The sequence below is a fragment of the Centroberyx affinis genome, unplaced genomic scaffold (assembly GCF_046629955.1).
Source record: "Centroberyx affinis isolate AG114_WGS23_722 - 3 ecotype Tasmania unplaced genomic scaffold, CSIRO-AGI_Caff_v1 ptg005458l_1, whole genome shotgun sequence".
Classification (NCBI taxonomy): domain Eukaryota; kingdom Metazoa; phylum Chordata; class Actinopteri; order Beryciformes; family Berycidae; genus Centroberyx; species Centroberyx affinis.
Genome location: NW_027282731.1, coordinates 97,997 through 119,181, shown reverse-complemented (window position 1 = coordinate 119,181; position 21,185 = coordinate 97,997). Strand labels below are relative to the sequence as shown.

The 21,185-nt window shown below is 40.6% G+C and overlaps 2 protein-coding genes across 2 annotated transcripts; one reads left to right on the top strand and one right to left on the bottom strand.

Moving 5' to 3' along the window:
- pcgf6 (polycomb group ring finger 6) lies at positions 1-9,166 on the top strand. Its single transcript, XM_071546802.1, has 10 exons — positions 1-446; positions 703-802; positions 993-1,089; positions 3,111-3,166; positions 3,416-3,475; positions 3,868-3,985; positions 4,787-4,814; positions 5,320-5,418; positions 7,253-7,339; positions 7,615-9,166. The coding sequence occupies exons 1-10, from the start codon at positions 369-371 to the stop codon at positions 7,663-7,665; spliced, it is 774 nt and encodes a 257-aa protein (XP_071402903.1). The 5' UTR covers positions 1-368; the 3' UTR covers positions 7,666-9,166.
- Positions 9,167-11,993: 2,827 nt separating this feature from the next.
- On the bottom strand, positions 11,994-19,470 carry inaa (internexin neuronal intermediate filament protein, alpha a). Its single transcript, XM_071546804.1, has 5 exons — positions 19,177-19,470; positions 17,775-18,005; positions 14,870-15,397; positions 13,193-13,317; positions 11,994-12,228 (listed from the first exon to the last, which is right to left on the bottom strand). Exons 1-5 carry the CDS (start codon positions 19,468-19,470, stop codon positions 11,994-11,996), a joined length of 1,413 nt encoding a protein of 470 aa, XP_071402905.1.
- Positions 19,471-21,185: the final 1,715 nt, after the last annotated feature.

Sequence of the window (21,185 nt, the reverse complement as noted above, 5' to 3'; positions counted from 1 at the left end):
TTGAGGCGCTAACGTGAACTTCCAAGTAAACAAAGTAACCACGATAAAGTTAAGTATCTTTATTTCGTGTTCGAGTGTGGTTCTTTCGCGGTGGTACCAAGAAACATCTATCGCGTGTTTTAAACGGTAGCTGCAACTTAAAAACACCTTTGTGTTCTATTTTTTCCCAGCATTTGAGATAATAAGCAAGCTAGCCAGCTAGCCAAGCTAACTTCATCGTCAGCTGACTGGCGCTGAAGAGAACTTCGCCGGTTTGAGCAAAGTTTTATTTTTTCAAGAAAGTAACGTTATCAAAGTCAGACAACTGCTGTCATATCATATGTTATAAAAGAAAGGGAGGTTCTGTTGTCGGGCACCAGTTGTTGGGAATGTCATCACCAACACATGGCCATCATAGCAGCAGCCATGGGTCACCAAACAAGTCAGATACCGATTCAGAGGACGAGGTAAGTTACGTTAACAGATATTGTTACAATGTGCTTTCAGGTGCTTTTAGGTTTTTAGATACCTGTTTTTCCTGCTTTTCTCCCACTATATCTTTCTTCTATGTTTTGCCCTGACCCTGTATATGGACTACCACATAGACTAGTAGTGTTATTGTTGTTTTTCGACACAGGTATGTGACATGAAGGCAGCTGCAAGGTGTGTGAAACTGTAACCCTTGACTAGGTTTTTGCTCGTTCCTTAATGTTTGCTCCTCAGCCCCAGCTCCCTCTCAATCAGTTCTACCCGTACATCCGCTGTGGCCTGTGCTGCGGCTTCCTCATCGACGCCACCACCATCACAGAGTGCCTGCACACATGTGAGTTAATGTGGGGGTCCAGGTGTCTTGGGGAGGTTCCAGGGGGGTCCCGACTGAACTGGGTAGTTTAACTCTCACCTCTAGCAGCTGTAGTGCGGTGCTCTCTCCATTTAGCTAGACAGGACCTAGCTGTGATATTTTCTGATGGTTCTCGTGTTGTGTTGTTTTTTTTTTTTTTGCTTCCTCCCAGTTTGCAAAAGCTGCATAGTGAAGCACTTCTTCTACAGCAACAGGTGCCCCACTTGCAGCATCGTGGTCCACCAGACACAGCCGCTCTACAACATCAGGTAGGCCGGTTTATTCTCATGGTAACTGCAAACTGGCATCACCTTCCGAAAATTTACAGAACCCGACCGAGCAAATCTTTTACCGATCAAGTTTTCCACGTCCGGACGTTTGGTAAATGCATTCCTCCAGTGCAGGCCAGTGTGTGTGTGTTCCTTAAATTTAGTAGAATATGAAATTTGATGACTGTGGCAAAAAAAAGACGGCTTCCCCCCTCTGCAGACTGCAGAGAGAAGACAAATATGTATCTAGAAGAGGTGATAAGGATCTGTCATCATGCAAACTGAGTAATGAGACTGGTCTAAACTTGTGTAAGGAGGCCAATTATTTTTTCTCATGGTGCAAGATGTGTTCATCTGGAGCCAAATTCAGGTCAGTCAGTCAAACTGCACACTTAACCAGTGGTCATATCACAATGTGTGTTTGCGACTGCAGTGTCTAATTTATGTGTGAGCAAAAAAAAATTTTTAGTAGAATATTTTAGTTACAACTAGATTGAGCTAGAAAAGCGGTTTTGCATAACAGGTGTGGAATTTATTATGTTTGGCCAATGCTAACGACACTAATGGAGAATGCAATATTTGTGCACTAAAGTAAAAAATCTAAACAAATTATCGTTCTCTAAATGTGACAATATATCCTTGATATGGATTGTAGGTAATATCGCCCAGCCCAAAATAACTGTATATTTTTTGTTTTTGTTTTTTTGCAATATTTTGAGGTCTTTTCCTCTTCCTCTGTGTAACACTTGATTGAATATGAGTTCCAAAAGTGCATTTTTCAATGCATAGGGAATCTGTAACCTTAATTGTTTTTATATGCAAGTTTGGTGTGTAGTCTTTGAGCACTGTCCAACTTGATGTTGAACCCACTGATATACCAAAGCCTTTCTAAAAGACAGGGAAAACACATGGCTGGGTAACTGGGAAATCTTCTCATACACGCGTCAGTTGAGATAACAGAAATTCACGTTGTTTTCCCCTTCATTTATTGAAATAAACCACATTTCATTATACAGCAGATAAACTTGTTTTGTGATGAATTGATTTCCTCAACAGTAGTGCCCATAGAATACAATAAAATTGAAACTTGACACCTTTTTGTAGACTGAAAGTTGATATCACGACAGTACTGAGGGTTCGCATTTTTAGCCACCCAGCCCAAGACAGAGTTGTCTTTTATTTCCTTTTACACACTCCCATCATCAGTGTTCTCATAGTGTCAAAGTGTATCAACCCCATTTTGTGTGATGTCATTCTGTTTTTCCATTGCATCCCATTCCCATGAGAACACATCTCTGTCCTCCCACTGTCCTCATTAGGGAATTAGCCAGGAACATTAAGAACTTGTGACGCACGTAAAGCCGTGCACCTCTAAATAATTACCAGTGCAAAACAAAACGCTACATACCCATTTTGAGAAAAAACAATTACCTGTATTCATGACACAATAATTCAAAAATACAGGTGATCGCCTCCTTAAAAAAGATACTGGCAGTCCTGAGCCCTTTTATTAACAATCCAGTACTTTCAATAATATCCAGCACTCCACTACCATGATATTTTCATGCCAGAAATTACTTTCTCAGACTTTTTCTTCAGACGTTTTCCAGTAGTGGATGTTTTAGTTTGCTATGAAACTCTTCAGTTGTACACTTGCACTGAATTTTTTCAACAGTCCACAAGGTAAAAACTGTGGTACCTTTTGTCAGGTGTTTGCGTTCCCATCATATCACAAGCCTATTATGATTTCTTGTTTTGGTTGTGGTTGTGTTCGTCTTAGTCTTTCTATGCATTCATAGATTGTGGAAAAGTATGGAAAAACAAAATAACCACGAGGTAGTTTGGATAAAGTCTGGAAATTGGCACTACACTGAATCGTTTGTTCTGAAATGATGATATAATGATTCTACACTTTCTCAATTCCAGGTGTGGAAAACCAATTCACTCACCCATGCAACTGACTCAAATCTGTAACTGTCAGTGTTGAGCATTCAAAGAGCTTTCCCTCTGTTTCCCTGCAGGCCTGACAGACAACTGCAGGATATTGTTTACAAAATGGTTCCCTTTCTGGAAGAATGTAAGTACATACAGTCACATGCATAAGTCATATACACTCACCGAGCACTTAATTAGGAACACCTGTACACCTGCTTATTCATGCAATTGTCCATTCAGCCAATCACGTGGCAGCAGATACCTACCCAGTATTAGTACGGTGTTCCTAATAAAGTGCTCGGTGAGTGTATGTAATTTTTTTTTTTTTCTCTTTCTTTGTTTTGATTTGCTCATTCTATTCTAATGTGAAACCTTTCTATTTGCTTTACAGTGGAGAGAGAACAAATGTGTAATTTCTACAAGCGGAGAGGGCTGGAGGTGCCAAAACCAGGTAAAGTAGTTCAGCCTTAATGGGTCGGGTAAACAGGTTCGAGGCAATGTTAGCTGTTCTGTCTCTTCCCTGAACACTTCATACGTCATTCTCTGTATGTGCGATGTTTTCTTAAGCATTGTATTGCTGTTTCTTAAAACTCTCTTGACACGTGTCACATTCTTGCTGTATCTTAATGAGTTATGGAAGCGCATAGTTAACTTCATTCAAACGTTAACGAGTTGGACAAGGCAGCAGTTAACATGTCGTTTGCACAGACAAATTCAAGCCGGAAATGCAAAGAGTGTTTTTAATTTTCAAAGACAAAGATCCCAATGTGTGGTTGAAAATATAGATATATATCTATTTATCTATCCCAATTCCTCCCTATCTTTTCTCTTTCCTCCTTGCAGCGGTGGTTTCCCCAGCAGGTCCCGTCGTGCTGAGGAGGCAGAAGAAGGACATGATTCACCAGTCGGTGTTCACCATTCCCCCCGAGCTCGATGTGTCCCTGCTGCTGGAGTTTGTTGGGTGAGGAGCTCACTGGACGGTGCCACACACTTAGCATTAGCTACGCCTATAGTGGCTGTAAAAACGTATTCAACCCCCTGACTGCTGACACATTTTCTGTTCAATTCATGTATAAACTTCCAATAACAGGAAAATCTAGTTTGCAATAGACCCCCCTTTTAATCACATGTGTAATATTGTCACTAGCACATTTCAAAACATATTTTCATGCTTCATCCATAGGTAATAGTGAGATATTTTGAATATATTCTCAGTAGTTTTTTCTGTCCAATTTCTTCATTTACGTCCATTGTAAAATTAAAGAGAGCATGCACTGATAGCACAACCTCAGTACTTTCATGTAGTAATAGGGGGGTGATAGTCTATTTCCGTAAGTGGCATAGGTTTTCTGCTAATTTGATAACTCTATTCCACCCCTAAACTTAGTCTAGCCTTTTCCACTCTCCCCATATGATCTCCCTTGCCTGTCAAATCTGCACCAACCGTAGCCTGATGGCAGGACACTCTCAACATCGCTTTAATCCATTAGATGGTACAGATGCATTTCATCATGACCATATTCATTAAATAATTTCAGATAGTAGCTACATATGTCAGACATTTTCAAAGGAAAATGTTTTACTTGTATTTCTGAAAAAGGGTTAAAATGGAAATGCAAAACACAGATTGCAACACAGTGAAAACTCCTTACGATTAGATGGACATGCCGATCTTCACCAGCAGATGGCCCGAATGTCCTACATTCACTGCATGCTTCATATAAAAATGTTGCAGCTAAAATGACCCATATTTTGTTTCCAGGGCTGAAGAGGGCATCAACAACTATAAGGTAATGACTTCAGACGAGATCTTTTTTATTTAAAGATTATTTAAACAACCCTGCTGCTTCATTAGATTGTGTGATCGTAAAACAAACTATGAGAGGGAGAGGGATGATAATGTGACAAAGGTCATAAGCTTGGGCTGTTGGCCCAACGGGACGTCCCAGGATAAGCTTTTCTCAAATTACACACAGGACCTCTTGGAAATAGTGTCAAGAATAGTTTTGTCACAGAGCAACACCATTTATTTAATAGGGACCTTGCAATTCAAATATCTTAAACTTTTCCCCAATGATTAATTATTCTACACTGCAATAGTAAGGTGCAATTACTAAACAATGCAGCTTACATGATGTGATTTTTGTTTATTTTTGTTTTCAAGTCAGGATTTCACAATTATAAGACTTCTTTTATCAGATATTTTCATCCCATTGTTTCCCTAATCACATTTACTACTTTTGACGCAAAACGCTGTGACGCGTCCCGACCTGACACCCCTCATCCCCCGTTCAGCCGCTGGAGAGGCGCTACGTCCGCGTGTCGGGCGAGGCCACCATCCGCCACGTGGAGCTGTTCATCAGGAGGAAGATGGAGCTGAGCTCAACCTGCCAGGTCAGTCCGCCTGGCTTACGCCTAATCGGACCAGATTGTGTCACGACCACGGCCTCGAGCCTGAACGTCGCTTCAGACGGACCTGGCAACATGACAGCAAGGGGCATTAAAAGAAGGACGCGGGCGTGCAGGACGACTGGGTTCAAACGGGTGTCATGCAAGTGTGTGGGTGTGTTTATGTAAGACGGCAGGCAAGGTCATTTTGCGACATGCTCTCATGGCTTACGGTGTCCTCAACATACTACACCCATAGTGTGCAGGCAGGAAGCAGATGTGTCCTCACCCAGCTACACTTAGGCTATGTTCACACTGCGGCTCAAATTTGTACGCGGCACTGTATTCAAGTGTGTTTCTATGTCGGTCAAGGAGCGATGGAAGGAAAGACAAATAGCTTATTCGTATTTGGGGGAGACGACTCCATTCAGTCAAAACTCCAAGGCACACACCATAATCAAAATGTGTTATTGTTGCTCTGTGCATGTGTGTCTTCTGGACATTGCTTTTAGTTCATATTGGTATCCTATATGGGTTACATCCTAGAATATATATGAACAGGCATCAAAAGTATCTGAAATTCAGAATTGAGCATGAATTGACCTGCACTATGATCACAGATTTAGATGGGAATATCACTCATTTTAAGAATTTTTGAGAAATGGCCTGGGACAATCCAGTCAATATTTACTGAATACAAAGCAAATTTTACATTTTGCTGGCAATATAGATTCAAGTCACCATTGGCATCTTTCCCGGTTAATTTTCTATGGAGCAGCTCCAGACACAAATATTGATTGCACCGAGAAGTATTTCCCTTCGCCTCGAGCACAGAAAAGAAACTCGCTCTGTGCGGTCAATTTGGCAGCGACAGTGTTCAGGTCTTAGCGGCACTCTGTTAGGAAGTGTATTTCGTATTTAGTAACACGTGGACGAGGATTAGCAGCTTAGGCTGATTTATTGGCTTCAGCCCTGCACTTCCCTGGCCGGTCTGGATAAACCTAGGTCAGAAAGAGGAGAGATGTAGGACACAGAAAGACTAACGTAGGGTCACTGTCCATTATCAATCAAGTTCAACCAGTCACATTATATAATCCTTCCCCTATTCACTAACCATGTTCTGCACACAACATTTTTCCCAGTACTTCGTCCATTTGTCCGTTATTACAAAGTCATGCCAGTTTTTAATGAATGGATTTTTCGGTAGTGACCATTTCCTTGTTAAAGCTTTTTTTACTGGCAACAAGTTGTATGCTGATAAGGTAACAGTCAATATTTCCTTAGGACATTACATTCTAGTGGTAATTCCACTCTTCACAATTTTTTCAATGGCTTCTTTTATGTCCCTCTAGTAATTTTCGATACAGGGATTGGCCCAAAATATACAGTGTGTTGGTGATCGCCAATCAAAAATGGTAAATACAAATGGGAAAGTTGAATTTTACTTGACACCCAAGATGCCAAGAGGACATTCTCGTTCTGTTTAACTTTTAGGTGTCATGAATATACAACAACTTTAAGCCGATAAACTCAATTTAACTGAGTCAATTTTTATTGCATCTGACTAAAAAGTACTTTAATGCACAACGAGTTGTATTTATGACTGTTAAACTCATAAGTATGAGCTTATGAGGAGCGTATGGAGGCAGCAAGACCTGCAAGAAATAAAGCTTCCTTTCTGTTGATTCGACTGTTAGTAAAATGCATGTGTTGGATCATTACATTTGGTTTGTAAATTTATTCTAGCCTATTTAAAACGTGTCCGGTAAATGTTCTATTGTATTACTGCCTCAGTGAATCTATGATGCAGTGGTCTGAGGTGTTCCTGTGTGTCGTACAGGTGGATGTGGTTTGTGGAGATCACCTCCTAGACCACTACCAGTCACTCAGAGACATACAGAACTTAATGGGCGAGGAGGCATTACAGGTAGGTACTACACACACACACACACACACACACACACACACACACACACACACACACACACACACACACACACACACACTTTGTTTAAAGGTGTTATTTGAATCATCAATCTAAATTTGTGTATTTAGGTTTCTATAGCACAAGATTACAAGATACTCACATGGAGAAGACGGCTATGTTAATTATGGAAATCCATTGTGTAGAAGTTCCAGAATGATGATCCTTTGCTTCATAGAAATATATAATGTTTTGGTCTAATTTCCATTTGACCCCAGGACGGCCTGTTGGTGCTGCACTTCGGCCTGGTCCTGCCCTCCGAGTCTTGAGCAGGAGAAAAGGATGTAACACTTGAAGGGCTGCATTGACCTTTTGGATTAAATCTGTTGCTTCTTTTCATCTGGCTGCCATCACAATGTGGAGTAAAGTTTCTGCACCGGCATTTCAGCCACTCAAAAACTAGTGTTGTCATTAAACTAATGGGTTGCCACCAGCTGCTAACAAAAAAAACAAACCCTAGCTAAAAACTGCTAAAGCTGCTAATTTAACTAAGAAAGGTAGCTTGTGGCTGGCAGAACCATTTAGTTTGAAAGAGATGCGAGTACTGCAAATATGCTTTCTTTTTACCACCATGTAATGTCTTCATTGAACAGTATCTAATTAATAAAAAGGTGTAGGAGTTGTAAAATTTGATCGTAACTCTGGATTAGGGCTGAAACGATTTTGAAAAAATATCTTAATTGCGATTATTTTGACTGATATTGCAATTGCGATATGATTTGCGATATTAGAGGGAATGATCATTTTTACATCATTATTCTCATTTTCATTGAAAAACGCATTAAAATGATTATGGTGTGATTTTTGCGGGGATCTGTACCAAACAAAGATGTTTTCTTAAGTCTGTGGAATATGATGTGTAGGCCAGGACATCTCTGCAGCACCACAATATTTCATTTAAAATTGTATTTTGACACATTTCACCTTTAACAAATATTGCGCCTCCTGCTATTTGAAAATTTGCTGTAGGCCATATTGCGATTTCGATAAAATTTCGATTAATTGTACAGCCCTACTCTCGATCTTCGCTCCCAAAATCATCATTTCGTATTGAGAAAGAACCACAGGTCCGTGGGACTGGACACAATCTGTACATGTTTGGTTTATTTAAGTGCCGGTGCAGTACGCCGCACCTTTCCCTCACATCATGGGACAAACCCGGTGAGGAGAAACGACAGACTAAAGCTGAAAATGTCAAGGCGGTCTCGTAAGTATCGGTCCACTCGAGGATGCGATGCTGATACCTAAGGCTGGCCTTTACTACTGTCTGACAGCGGGACTGAAACTCCTCTGATCTTCACCACTAATGTCTGTTAAGGCAACTAAGAAACAGTTTCCTTGATGAACTGGACCGGTCTAGTTTACTGTTGGAAAACCAGGGACTTCTTCATTTTGATTTGTGGATTTTAGGATTTCAATTATGGTCTTTTTAATTTCCGAGAGATTGTTGTGATTTCAAAGGGCTTGAAACAAAAAGGACCTCTACCACTACCAAAGGCTTGTATATTTCTTATGGGTTTAGATGTACACTGTATCTTCAGAATCTGTTTCTTCATTATTGATTTACACACTTAATTTAAGAGCTGTTAACTTTTTGTACAGACTTGTCTGCTTATGTGAATAAATGCCATTGTCTTGATAGAATCTGCTTCTCGCACAAACCAATACAGCAGTTATTTAAAGGGAGTTTATAAAGAGAATCTTTGATAGCATTTGTTACAGAATACTTTTCCTACATGCATTTTGTCAGTTTGAATAAATAAATGACTACGCAACTGTGAGTAATGTGTTCTGGATTTTTTTTTTCTTTGGTGGCTTGTTTCTCTCATCTGTAAAACAGTCTTATTCTGAGGGATTTAGTGTAGACTGGGTTTTAATGGAGAGTTCCATGATGGTCTGAATGATGTTGCAGAGGCTTTATCACCATGAATGCTATTGAATATTTGCCCAAATATTGCTTATCAGCAGCTTGAATCAGAAATATCTGTATCGGCTTTCAAAAACCCACATCAGTCAAACCTACATTCTGCATGATTGTTGTAGCAAAAATGAGAAATAACATTTACAATTTCAACCCATTTGGAGGGACATTTTATTACATTTTGACAAGTTATTACATATCTGTCAGTTGCAACAACCCTGCCACCAATAAAGAAATGAGACGTTGGATGAAGGCAATCACTCAGAGTAGTTTTGTTGGTAATGATGAATGATTGAAGTGTTTTTATGCCTGGGGGTATGTGTTGTCACATGTACAGAGCATTTTGCTGTAGGTTATGTGGAACAGAGTATACCTTCTTTCTCTGGATGGAAGTCAGTATACTCGCCTATGCTCAGCCTGAGTTTCACTGACTTCAATTAGATACTAGGCTCACAGTATACCCGCCTCCTCAACTAGTACTACACAAAGGTAACAAATTACCATTACTCTTGTTACTGTAGCTAAATAGGTACCGTATTGGTGTACTGACTACATCGTTGTTACCAAGTTTTCCCTGAAGTATCCTACTTAACCACATTTTAAATCCATCCATTAGAGTACAAATGTCTGTCTAGTTTGCTAGCCTTCCTAGCTAGCTGGATAACTAATAGCAAATGAAACATCAATGTGCTAATGCTATTAAATAATGGCTCTTTTCTGTATTTTTGTTTTTAGATCACAGATCGAATAATGACAGGAATTTAAAATTCTTATTTTATAAGGCCCATCATAGTGTCTAAAACGTACAATATCACATATTGAACTCTGTTCTCTCATCCTGTGTTACATAGGAAACATCATATATTACAGTGTCTGTTTCATTTTAAGTAACTATTACTCTGAGTACATTTTAAAAGGGCTACTTTTTACTTAAAGTATATTTAAACACCAGTAATTTTACACCTTACAGCAAAGTAATTTTAAACCTTAAAGCCTACCACTACTAGAGTAGGATATTTTGGTACTTTTTCTACCCATGGTGCTTCAATTATGTGAAACATTACACTGGTGTTCCCTGTATTCTGACCACTTTTGAATATACTAATGTATCCAACACTTGACTATAGCAGTGTGGTATGAGACAAGAAACACATGGTGAATATCTCTGCTGTGGTTGCTGTAGTTCTTTCTCCAATACAAGATGCTATCGTCCTTACAGCAACCGAGTTTGATAAAGAAAGAAGTAAAATAATGTAAAACAATAGGATAATTATGCATAAGTATGCAACCACTGACATTATAATAACTGTATAGTGAGACATTGAGGTTTTTTTTCCAGGACCACTTGACCTAGTGGAGAGCGTCAGCTCACTGGGACCTTGATGGGAACCAAGCCTATTTTCTATTCCTGTAGACCTACATCCCACTGTGTGTGTGTGTGCGTTTGAACACTGACTTGTCTGTGAGAAAATAACCGGTCAGTCATTTCATATTGTGCAATCGGTGCAAAGGAAATAACTGGTTGTCAGTGGGTTTCTAATAACTATCCATACTTTGACACTTAGGCGGAATGTACACAAATTGTTCAAATTTGTAAAAGCGTCAAAATTGGTATACATGAATAGTTTGATGCACTGAACATTTTCAGAATCGGAGCCACTGCAAAAATGGCTTCTTGGCGGACATTTTTATTTCCACCATTACCATTCCCATACAAGGTTTTGACAGTATCACACACTACATGTATACCGATTTTGGTGCTTTTACGCAAATCGGAACAATTTTGCCTATCCCTTACTGATTCTGCCTTGACTAACCGTACCACACTGGTACAGTGACAGTGGGATGCTGCAACAACAGATGTGAGGCACTACACCGACATTTAGGCTTCCAACTAGAAAAATATAGAAATTTGAAATAAAGTCTACCTAAAACAAAACAACTCTCCCCTTTCATGCATGCCACATAGGTTTTTAGCACAGCACAAAAATGGGATTCCACCTAGAAACATTCAGTGTTCGGACACAGGCTTCTTAGCAACACCTTACAGGAGACCATCGGTTCAGTGTTCTCTGTGGACATACGGTACATTCTGTCTAGGTTAGTGTCCTTTGTTTTAATGTTGAAGGTTCACCTCTCAGTAATACAGACTCACTATTTCCCCTGCACAGTAAGACAGGGAATCCTCTGCAAATCAGCAGTTTTGTTGAGTAGTGCCCAAAGTTTTTTTTTTAAAATACATGTAGGGTTAGACCGATATATCAGGCTGATTTTTGCCTTTCATTAAAAATCAGATAGCCTATTGGCCAGTGCTTCTCCCTGTCTTGGGAAGCCACTTAAAGAATTTCATTAGTATCGCTTTCAATGGAGAGTTTTAGTGTCCCATGATGGTCTAAATGCTGATTCAGAGGCTTTTCCATCCTGTTAACAATAAATTTAGGGGAAAAACTGAGTAATTTTTTGGCATAAAAATGGTCAAATATTGGCTATCAGCACCTTCAATCCCAAAATACTGTTATCGTCATCGTCCCTAAAAAGCCCATATCGGTCTAACCCTAGTTTCATGTTGATGTTTTAGACCTTATCGTGTATATAAGGTAATATGTCTATTACTATGAACTCTCTCTATATCTCTTCTCTCATATGTGCTCTCTCTCTTTCTGTTACATTCTCTCTTTAGTTGTTGGAGTTGATGTCCGCCTCGTCGCTCTTGTCCACTTTCTCCTCAGTGATCTCCTTGCGAGCCGCTTCTTTCTCCTTGCGGCCGCTCCTGGAGGAGGAGGAGGAGGCGGAGGAGGAGGAGGCGGCCGGGGCCGAGGCTCGGGGCTGGTAGCTGTAGCTCGTGCTGGGGCTGGCGGCACCAAACAAGATCCCTGAGCTGAAGTGAGTCTCCTCCCCTTCCAGCAGTTTCCTTAGGATCAAAGGAAACACATGTCAGGCACACAGTCCGGGGTTGGCATTAAAGTCACGATGACGCGGCATTTTTGGAGCATCTTGCTTCTGTAATTTTATGTGTTCAAAAGTGTAAAGCATTTGGATATCAGTTGACAGAAAGGCAGTTTGATTTGATGGCAATGGCAAGGGCAGAGGGGCGGGACTGTTGATCTGTGATGGTTTTTATTGGTTGGAATCTTTATGTACGCCTCCTGGTACAGCAGAGATACACCATTTTCCAGGAAGTAAAAGTAATGGGATTTTGATATAAAAACACAAGAAACTAAAAATGTTGTACTTTTTTTTTGGCATTTATTGTTAAATAGATGTGTATTATGACATGGAAAATTAGCTAACATGGCAAAATTTTTCATTTCATTGTGACTTTAATACTAGGCACCAGACAAGTGTTTATACATTTAGATTTTGACTGTTAAGTCTACCAGCCACTTTATGAGACTGCCAGCCTATGTCTTTTCTTTGACAAAAATACTTAAAGGAGCATTAAGTAGTCTATCAGCCTCTATTGATGACAAGTCAATACTTTGTCATTTGCGTTTTTGGCTTGAAAATTAGGCTTTTTAGCCTTTGTAGCTGAAATCACCATCTCACCAAGTAATTGTTGAGTCACATTTATTGATCGACGACCTTATCAGATATATTATGGTAGCAGATATACTATGGTCATTTTGTGCTATGGGGCTGTAAACATTTTACTTATTGCACCTTTAAGCCACTTTTGAAGCCAAGATGGTAAATTGCTGGCAAAATTTTGAAACCATTGCACACCGCTGTACATAGTTGACAGCGAAGTTGGTGTTATGCTTTGAACATGATTTAGAAACCTACTGATGTGACCAGTGTTAACCAATTGTGGCATTTACACTTATAGCAATGGTGTATGGACTCATATATTTCCATTTTTTGTATCCAGCCAGTACCTGTAGGCAGCGATCTCTATGTCCAGTGCCATCTTGACATTGAGCAGGTCCTGGTACTCTCTCAGATGCTGGGCCATCTCACCCTTGAGGTTCCTCAGCTCATTATCCAGGTGGCCAATAGTGTCCTGTAACATTGTGAATAGGAGAGGCAGGCAGACAGAGCAGAAAGAACATTAACAGTAACAGTAACATTGCTATGGCCAAATAACACCACTGCAGGAGACCCCTAATGAATAATCCCTATAATATTCCTATAATATACCTATGAAGACTTAGCTTAGAGGTTATAGTGACCTTACTGTTCTTTATGGTATTTGTTTTCTCCTATAGTATCACTATAATATTACCATAATATTCATATAGTGTGTCTGTGGTACTCAATACTTAATTTATAGAGTTAATCATACTTTATGGTATTTTTGAATTCACTATGGTATTACTATAGGATTTTCTGTGGCATAATGTTTGACCTATAGTAGCTGCATGATATTTTAAAGTTCCCTGTGATACTTGTAGATCTTTTAACCCTCCTTCTAAAATGTATAATAGGATTACTCTAGTTCTTTTTCGTAAGGGAATACAATAGCTCTTGGAGCCTAAGTTTACCATCCTAAAAAAGCCAGTGAAAGCAGATGGCCTTCCAATATCCGATTTAGCAGGAGGGTTAGAGGTTAATCTAAGACACACAGGGTCAATTATCCAGGAACTGGTTAGGTCAGTCTCCCAATTTGAGGCTCGTTAAACCAACTACGGCACACTGACGTCACGATCACCATATCATGTCTTCAGTTGAGACCTTGAACCTGCATTAGGCTTTTCTGCATGGTCCACACACTTTACTAGACCAGTGGAATCCCCAGGGATCCGGAGCAAAATGAGGAATAGTTTAATTATAATTATAGTCACTATTATTTCAATGTTAGTGCAATGAGAGAATGTATAAGGATGACTGTTTTGATTATAGGATTTACTCCACTGTTATTATCATCCCATCTACAGTATAGATAGTTATGGAATTCAATAATAAATCTTCAGTCAGTGGTCTAATGTGGATCAATCGGGGAGTCCTTGATATGAAAACGTTGAGGAATCCCTGTGCTAGACTATTAGCTAACAGCGTTGCTCAAGCTGTGACATAATTCATGATGAACTTGAACCTGAGAACTGCTCGCTTCCAATCCTATTATTTTACAGCTTGTAGACAGCATTGACCCACACAAAGACTGTGCCAACAGTGCAGCACCATGGACAGGGCGACTTGTAATTCAGAACAGCATGTGATTCATGTTCTGACTTGACTTGGTGTTCTACATTTAGACTTGAGACTTGACTTGAGACTTGTTTCTCAAGACTTGAGACTGATGTTGACTTGGTCACACCTCTGCTGTTTTCAGTTCTGCTCAAGAACTGTATGTGGTTGGGTGTACAATTTTCCCTTTATCTCTAGGCCTATATTTTGTACGTAGCTGTCCATTTTGTGCATGCATGATCCTATTAAATCAAATCAAGCTTAAGAGAGGCTTATTCTAGACGTTACAATATATTTCCATGGTCTATTCCTATCACAGCAACTTTGTTTGCGATGTCAAATCGAATATTGGAGAGGCTTACGCTATATGTAAATCATAGGATAATATGTTCCCATATTTTATTCCTGTCTCAGCGCGCTCAGCTTGCCTGCATGGCTGTGGATTCAGAATTGTGCATGTCCTCCATTTCTCTGATCTGTCGCTCCAGAGACTCGTTGGTGCCCCTCAGGGTCTCCATCTCGATGGTCTTGGACTGCAGCTGCCTCCTGAACTCACTGATCTCCTCCCTGCTGGCCCGCATGGCCTCATTGCTCCTGGTGGCCTGCTCGTTGAGGCTGACGAATTTGGTTTTGTACCACTCCTCCGCCGACTGCAGGTTTTTGGAGGCGATGGACTCGTACTGGTTGCGGATCTCCTTCAGAGCTGAGGTGAGGTCCGGTTTGGAGAGCTCGATCTCCACGGACACCTGCGCCGCCTCCATCATGCTGCTCAGCTCCTGGATTTCCTCGTCATGCACTTTCCTCAGGAAGGAGATTTCGTCCATCAGCGACTCGACGCGGCGCTCCAGGTCCAGGCGAACCACTGCGGCGTTGTCCACGTCCTTTCTGAACGCCCTCAGGGTCTGCTCAGCCTCCTCCCGCGCCCGCACCTCCTCATTGTACTTCACACTAAGCTTCTGAAAGATGAGAGAGATGAGAGGCAAGATGATGAGAGAGTTGAGAGATGAGATGATGAGAAACTTGAGAGATAAGATTAGAGAGATGAGATTAAATGAGAGGTGAGATAATGAGAAACTTGAGAGGTACGATTAGAGAGATGAGGTGAGATAATGAGAAATGTGAGAGATGAGATTAGAGAGATGAGATCAGATGAGAGGTGAGATGATGAGAAACTTGAGAGATGAGATTAGAGAGATGAGATCAGATGAGAGGTGAGATGATGAGAAACTTGAGAGGTGAGATTAGAGAGATCAGATGAAAGGTGAGATGAGAAATGTGAGAGATGAGATTAGAGAGATCAGAGGTGAGATGATGAGAAACTTGAGAGATGAGATGACATGATGAGAAACTTGAGAGATGAGATTGATGAGATGAGAGGTGAGATGATGAGAAAGTTGAGAGATGAGATGATGAGAATGAGATGAGAGGGGAGATGATGAGGAACATGAGATAAGATTAGAGAGATGAGATGAAATGAGAGGTGAGATAATGAGAAATATGAGAGATGAGATGAGAGATGACATGAGAGGGCAGATAATGAGAAATGTGAGAAATGAGATTAGAGAGATGAGAGGTGAGATGATGAGAAACTTGAGAAATGACATTAGATAGATGAAATGAGAGGTTAGATGATGAGAAACTTCGGAGATGAGATTTAGAGAGATGAGATGAGAGGTGAGATAATGAGAAATTTGAGAAATGGGATGAGAGGTGGCATAATGAGAAAGTTGAGCGATGAGCTGAGATAATGATGAATTTGGGAGATCAGATGAGAGGTGAGATGATGAGAAAGTTGAGAGATGAGATGATGAGAGGGGGGATGATGAGAAAGTTGAGAAATGAGATGACATGATGAGAAAGTTGAGATGAGATTGATGAGATGAGAGGTGAGATGATGAGAAAGTTGAGAGATGAGATGATGAGAAAGTTGAGAGATGAGATGATGAGAATGAGATGATAGGGGAGATGATGAGAAACATGAGATAAGATTGGAGAGATGAGATGAAATGAGAGGTGAGATAATGAGAAATATGAGAGATGAGATGAGAGATGAGAAACTTGGGAGATGAGATTAGAAAGATGACATGAGAGCTGAGATGATGAGAAATTTGAGAGATGGGATTTGAGAGATGACATGAGAGGGCAGATGATGAGAAATGTGAGAAATGAGATTAGAAAGATGAGAGGTGAGATGATGAGAAACTTGAGAGATGATATTAGATAGATGAAATGAGAGGTTAGATGATGAGAAACTTGGGAGATGAGATTTAGAGAGATGAGATGAGAGGTGAGATAATGAGAAATTTGAGAAATGGGATGAGAGGTGGCATAATGAGAAAGTTGAGAGATGGGATGAGCTGAGATAATGACGAATTTGGGAGATCAGATGAGAGGTGAGATGATGAGAAAGTTGAGAGATGAGATGATGAGAGGGGAGATGATGAGAAACTTGAGAGATGAGATGACATGATGAGAAAGTTGAGAGATGAGATTGATGAGATGAGAGGTGAGATGATGAGAAAGTTGAGAGATGAGAAGATGAGAAAGTTGAGAGATGAGATGATGAGAATGGAGATGAGAGGGGAGATTATGAGAAACATGAGATAAGATTAGAGAGATGAGATGAAATGAGAGGTGAGATAATGAGAAATATGAGAGATGAGATGAGAGATGAGAAACTTGGGAGATGAGATTAGAAAGCTGACATGAGAGCTGAGATGATGAGAAATTTGGGAGATGGGATTTGAGAGATGACATGAGAGGGCAGATGATGAGAAATGTGAGAAATGAGATGAGATGATGAGAGGGGAGATGATGAGAAACTTGAGAGATGAGATGACATGATGAGAAACTTGAGAGATGAGATTGATGACATGAGAGGTGAGATGATGAGATGATGAGAGGGGAGATGATGAGAAACATGAGATAAGATTAGAGAGATGAGATGAAATGAGAGGTGAGATAATGAGAAATATGAGAGATGAGATTTGAGAGATGAGATGAGAGGGCAGATGATGAGAAATTTGAGAGATGAGATTAGAGAGATGAGAAACTTGAAAAATGAGATTAGAGAGATAAAATGAGAGATGAAATGAGATGATGGAAGATGAGAGATGTCATGAGAGTTGAGATGATCAGAGCATGAGAGATTAGGTGAGATAATGAGAAATGAGATAGGAGATGGTGAAAGATGAGATGAGATGAAATCTCTGTGGGGGGAAATTAGGTCCTTGCAGTAGCAAACAGCAATAGGACACAGCAAAGAAAAACAGAATACGAATATGACAATATGAGCTAGTCGTCCACGTTATCGAAACCACCCGACGCGTTTACCTGCAGCTCGTCCTCCATGTTGTCCCGCTCGATGAGGATGCGGTTCTTCTCGCCGCTCAGCTCCTCCAGCTGCGCCCGCAGGTCCCGCATCTCCTGCCTGTAGAGGTCGGCGATGCGGGACGGCTCGATCTGCTTCTGCCGGAGCGTCACCAGCTCCGTCTCCAGCGCTTTGTTCTGCTGCTCCAGGTGCCGGACTTTATCGATGAACATGGCGAAGCGGTCGTTGAGGCCCTGCGTGACAGAGTAACATTCACTTGTATATAATTTAATTACACGAAACTCTTCATTTATGGTGTTAATACTTAATACTCAGTCTTCCAAATCCAGTTTTATTAGACTACATCTAAACTAAAGCTGCACTAGGCAAGCCTACAAAGTGTGGCTGCAACGGAGAAGAGCGTCCCATCCCCACTAATTGAGATCCCGTAGATTTGCCCTATTTGCCCTATTTGCCCAAATTAAATTCAGGTGGGAAATCTCCACACAGGAAGTGATGAATCGAAACTTCAAAGTGAAATCAAACTGTCGCCAAAAAAAAAGTACAAGAGGCCCACGCAGTGAGGTACAGCTTCCTCCATGAGTGCCATGGTGTACACTTTGTATCCTAGACCCCCTATAACTTGTCATATACATACAGTATACTGTCAGTGATGATACTATGGACCCCCATCCCTGTCTGTGTAACTGTCAAAAGGAACTGGAAGTTGTCTATGTGAGCGTGAACTCATGACTGAATGCTGTTTTCTTTTATATGACTTAAGACGGATTTGGTTCCGCTCTCATGATCTACCACTATCAGGGGATAAAGGGGTAAGTCGAGCCACCACCTGTGTCCAGGCAGCCATACACAAAATGAACCATGTGATCACAGATTTAGGAAGAGTAATTTAATTCCCCAGAATCTGTGATGGAGATAGTGGAAAGACAGCCAGGTCAAAAAAGAAATGATTTTTACTGTCAGGTGATTTCATCATGGTAAAGATGTCATGACTCTTGTATCTAAAAAGAAGAAGATATGTTTGAGGCTTTATTATATATTAGTTTAAGGCTTTATAAGGTACAATAAGAGTTCATAAACTTTGCATAGCTGTGGACCTGATTAGCTGTGTGAAGCAGTTTTATCAAAAATAGTAGTTGTGGGGTCAAATGTGCCACTTGCCCTGGGGCAAGTTGAGCCAATTCTTGCTCCATCCTTAGGCTCAACTTACCCCTAAGTTGTGCCGAAAGACCAACTTTTTTAAATGTCTCATTTCTAATACTGTAAGAGCAACAGAAAATGTTTTAATTTCCAAGAATGCCCAGCAACATTAATTATACATAGGAATAGTAGCGCAAAATGCAAAAAAGTGTCTCATTTTATCCCGTCCTCCCCTACACAACGCAGAAATCACACCGGCTCTACCTGCAGCTGCTCTTTCTCGTTGGTCCGGATGACTTTGAATTCATTGTTGACCACGGAGGTCTGGGTCAAGTCGAGGGAGTCGGTCAGCGCCGGTGAGTAGGAGGCGGAGGACCGGCCAGCGCGTCTGTAGAGGCCCAGCGAGGACGCGCTGTTGCGGGACGCGGCCAGGGACCTGAACCCCGGCGGGGCCCGAGACGAGCCGCTGCTCATGCGGGGGGAGGAGGCGGAAAACCTGGGAGAATCCCCGAAAATCTTCCGGTAGGATGACGAGGAGTAGTGGTCTCCGTAGCTCATCTTTGCTGCGAGTCCGAGAGATAAAACCAGACAGAGGGACTTAAGAGCTTTGCAGGAGCTTATAGACCGCACAGGTGGAGCGAACCATTGTTGCGCGCGGCGTTTCGCGGCTTTGTAATCATTTTTGTTAAGTGAAGTGAACACGTTTAATGAAGATTTACGATTAAAAGCAATTAAAACAAACATTGATAGGGAAATTGTCCAGAATTCATCCATACCTTGAGCTCATTTCATGTGCGTAAAATGATGGAACTGTCCACTGACCACAATACCAAATCAAATATTCCTACTTTTCATTCATCGGGGGCATTTTATGTCGATTAGTTCAACGTGGATCTAGTCAAAGAAATGCAAATAACTGTTTACTTTCCCTGTGCTTTTCTTCTTTTGTTTGCATACTATTTTATTATTTTAGTGTGCAGTGTGGCACCTTGGCAAACGACATCACCACCAAGCGGCTCTCTCTACTCACGTCATGTAATTGGCTATTAATACCAGCAGATGGAGACCACAGCTGGGTAAAACCAGCTCCATTAGTGTATTTGTATAAAACTGAATTCCAGTGAGAGTGAGAAATGGGTTTGTGTCTTATAGGATAACGCATTGACTTAAGGAAACATCTGTCTTGGAAAGGCATTTTTCTCCCTTGTTCCCTAATGCTGCTGGGTTGGCAGATAGACAACATGTCATTCTATTAGTCTTATGTGTCTATTCCATCTATTATGTACCTAAGTTGACAGCTAAGAAACTATATTAAGAGTCCTTCTGCAGAAAATACTTGTCACATACACTCCGGAATATGTTTAGGGGATACATTTAAAAAAAATAATTTGTTGGCGTAGTTGGATGGCACTCATGCGAAGTAGTTTTGGACACTCCTTTGCAATGTTCACAATGACGTGATAACTTAAGATTTTTTTTTTTTTATCAAGTGTCATTTTTATTCTGCTTTGTTTCAAGATATTAACACTTGTTTCTAGAATTCTTGAATCAAGTAAAACTGCATTGGAAATGATGAATTATCTCACCCAGTTGGCAGATAGAGTTTTACAGTTTTTACTTGTTTTAAGAAAAACATATTTTTTAAGACTGAACAGAGACTAAATGACTAAATTATTTTAAGATGTCTTCCACAATCCAGTCTTCCACAATTACTTTATTGTGTAAACATTACATAATTGAATAAAAATAGCTCACTGCTGGCTTTTGTTTTGACATATTTTCCCCGACATATGCTACTTTTCGATGCATAAAAGTTGCACGTAGCAACAAATACCGACTATAGGTTGCCTAGACGGTTCCTAGCTGTTTGCAGGAAAAGGTCAGGTCTGTTGTTTACACAATAGAAAGCAGTGAGACACCCTTGGCTACTTGTTGACGTCCATTCTACCCACTGCTTTTCTGCTGCCTTCAAGCGCTCCTCGTAAGATCCATCTCCCGATGTCAAAAATGGTAAACACGACTTGTCTGCCATTCAAATGCTTTTAGTCAGGAGTAATAGCGAAATGAAGCCTGTAACAAACTAGTTTTTTTATATGGCTGTTGTTTTATTTTAGAAATCAGGCGACCCAGACCAACTTTGTGCTGCAGTGGCAGAATGAAGAGGGAGAAGGAAAAGGCATGGAATTGATGTTTTGGTTTTTTAATTTATAAAATATATGTCAGTCATTGCCCCACTTTGTTACATTTTTTGGAGGCAAATTATATTAGATGCA

What these genes read in the sequence shown, in the direction of transcription:
- pcgf6 (XM_071546802.1), top strand. Translation starts at nt 369, where the DNA reads ATGTCATCACCAACACATGGCCATCATAGCAGCAGCCATGGGTCACCA. An exon ending in CACAGAGTGCCTGCACACAT is followed by an intron (nt 803 to 992) that starts GTGAGTTAATGT and finishes GCTTCCTCCCAG; the next exon opens with TTTGCAAAAGCTGCATAGTG. An exon ending in AGCTGAGCTCAACCTGCCAG is followed by an intron (nt 5,419 to 7,252) that starts GTCAGTCCGCCT and finishes TGTGTCGTACAG; the next exon opens with GTGGATGTGGTTTGTGGAGA.
- inaa (XM_071546804.1), bottom strand. Translation starts at nt 19,470, where the DNA reads ATGAGCTACGGAGACCACTACTCCTCGTCATCCTACCGGAAGATTTTC. An exon ending in ACATGGAGGACGAGCTGCAG is followed by an intron (nt 15,398 to 17,774) that starts GTAAACGCGTCG and finishes CTCATCTTTCAG; the next exon opens with AAGCTTAGTGTGAAGTACAA. An exon ending in CTGAATCCACAGCCATGCAG is followed by an intron (nt 13,318 to 14,869) that starts GCAAGCTGAGCG and finishes ACAATGTTACAG; the next exon opens with GACACTATTGGCCACCTGGA.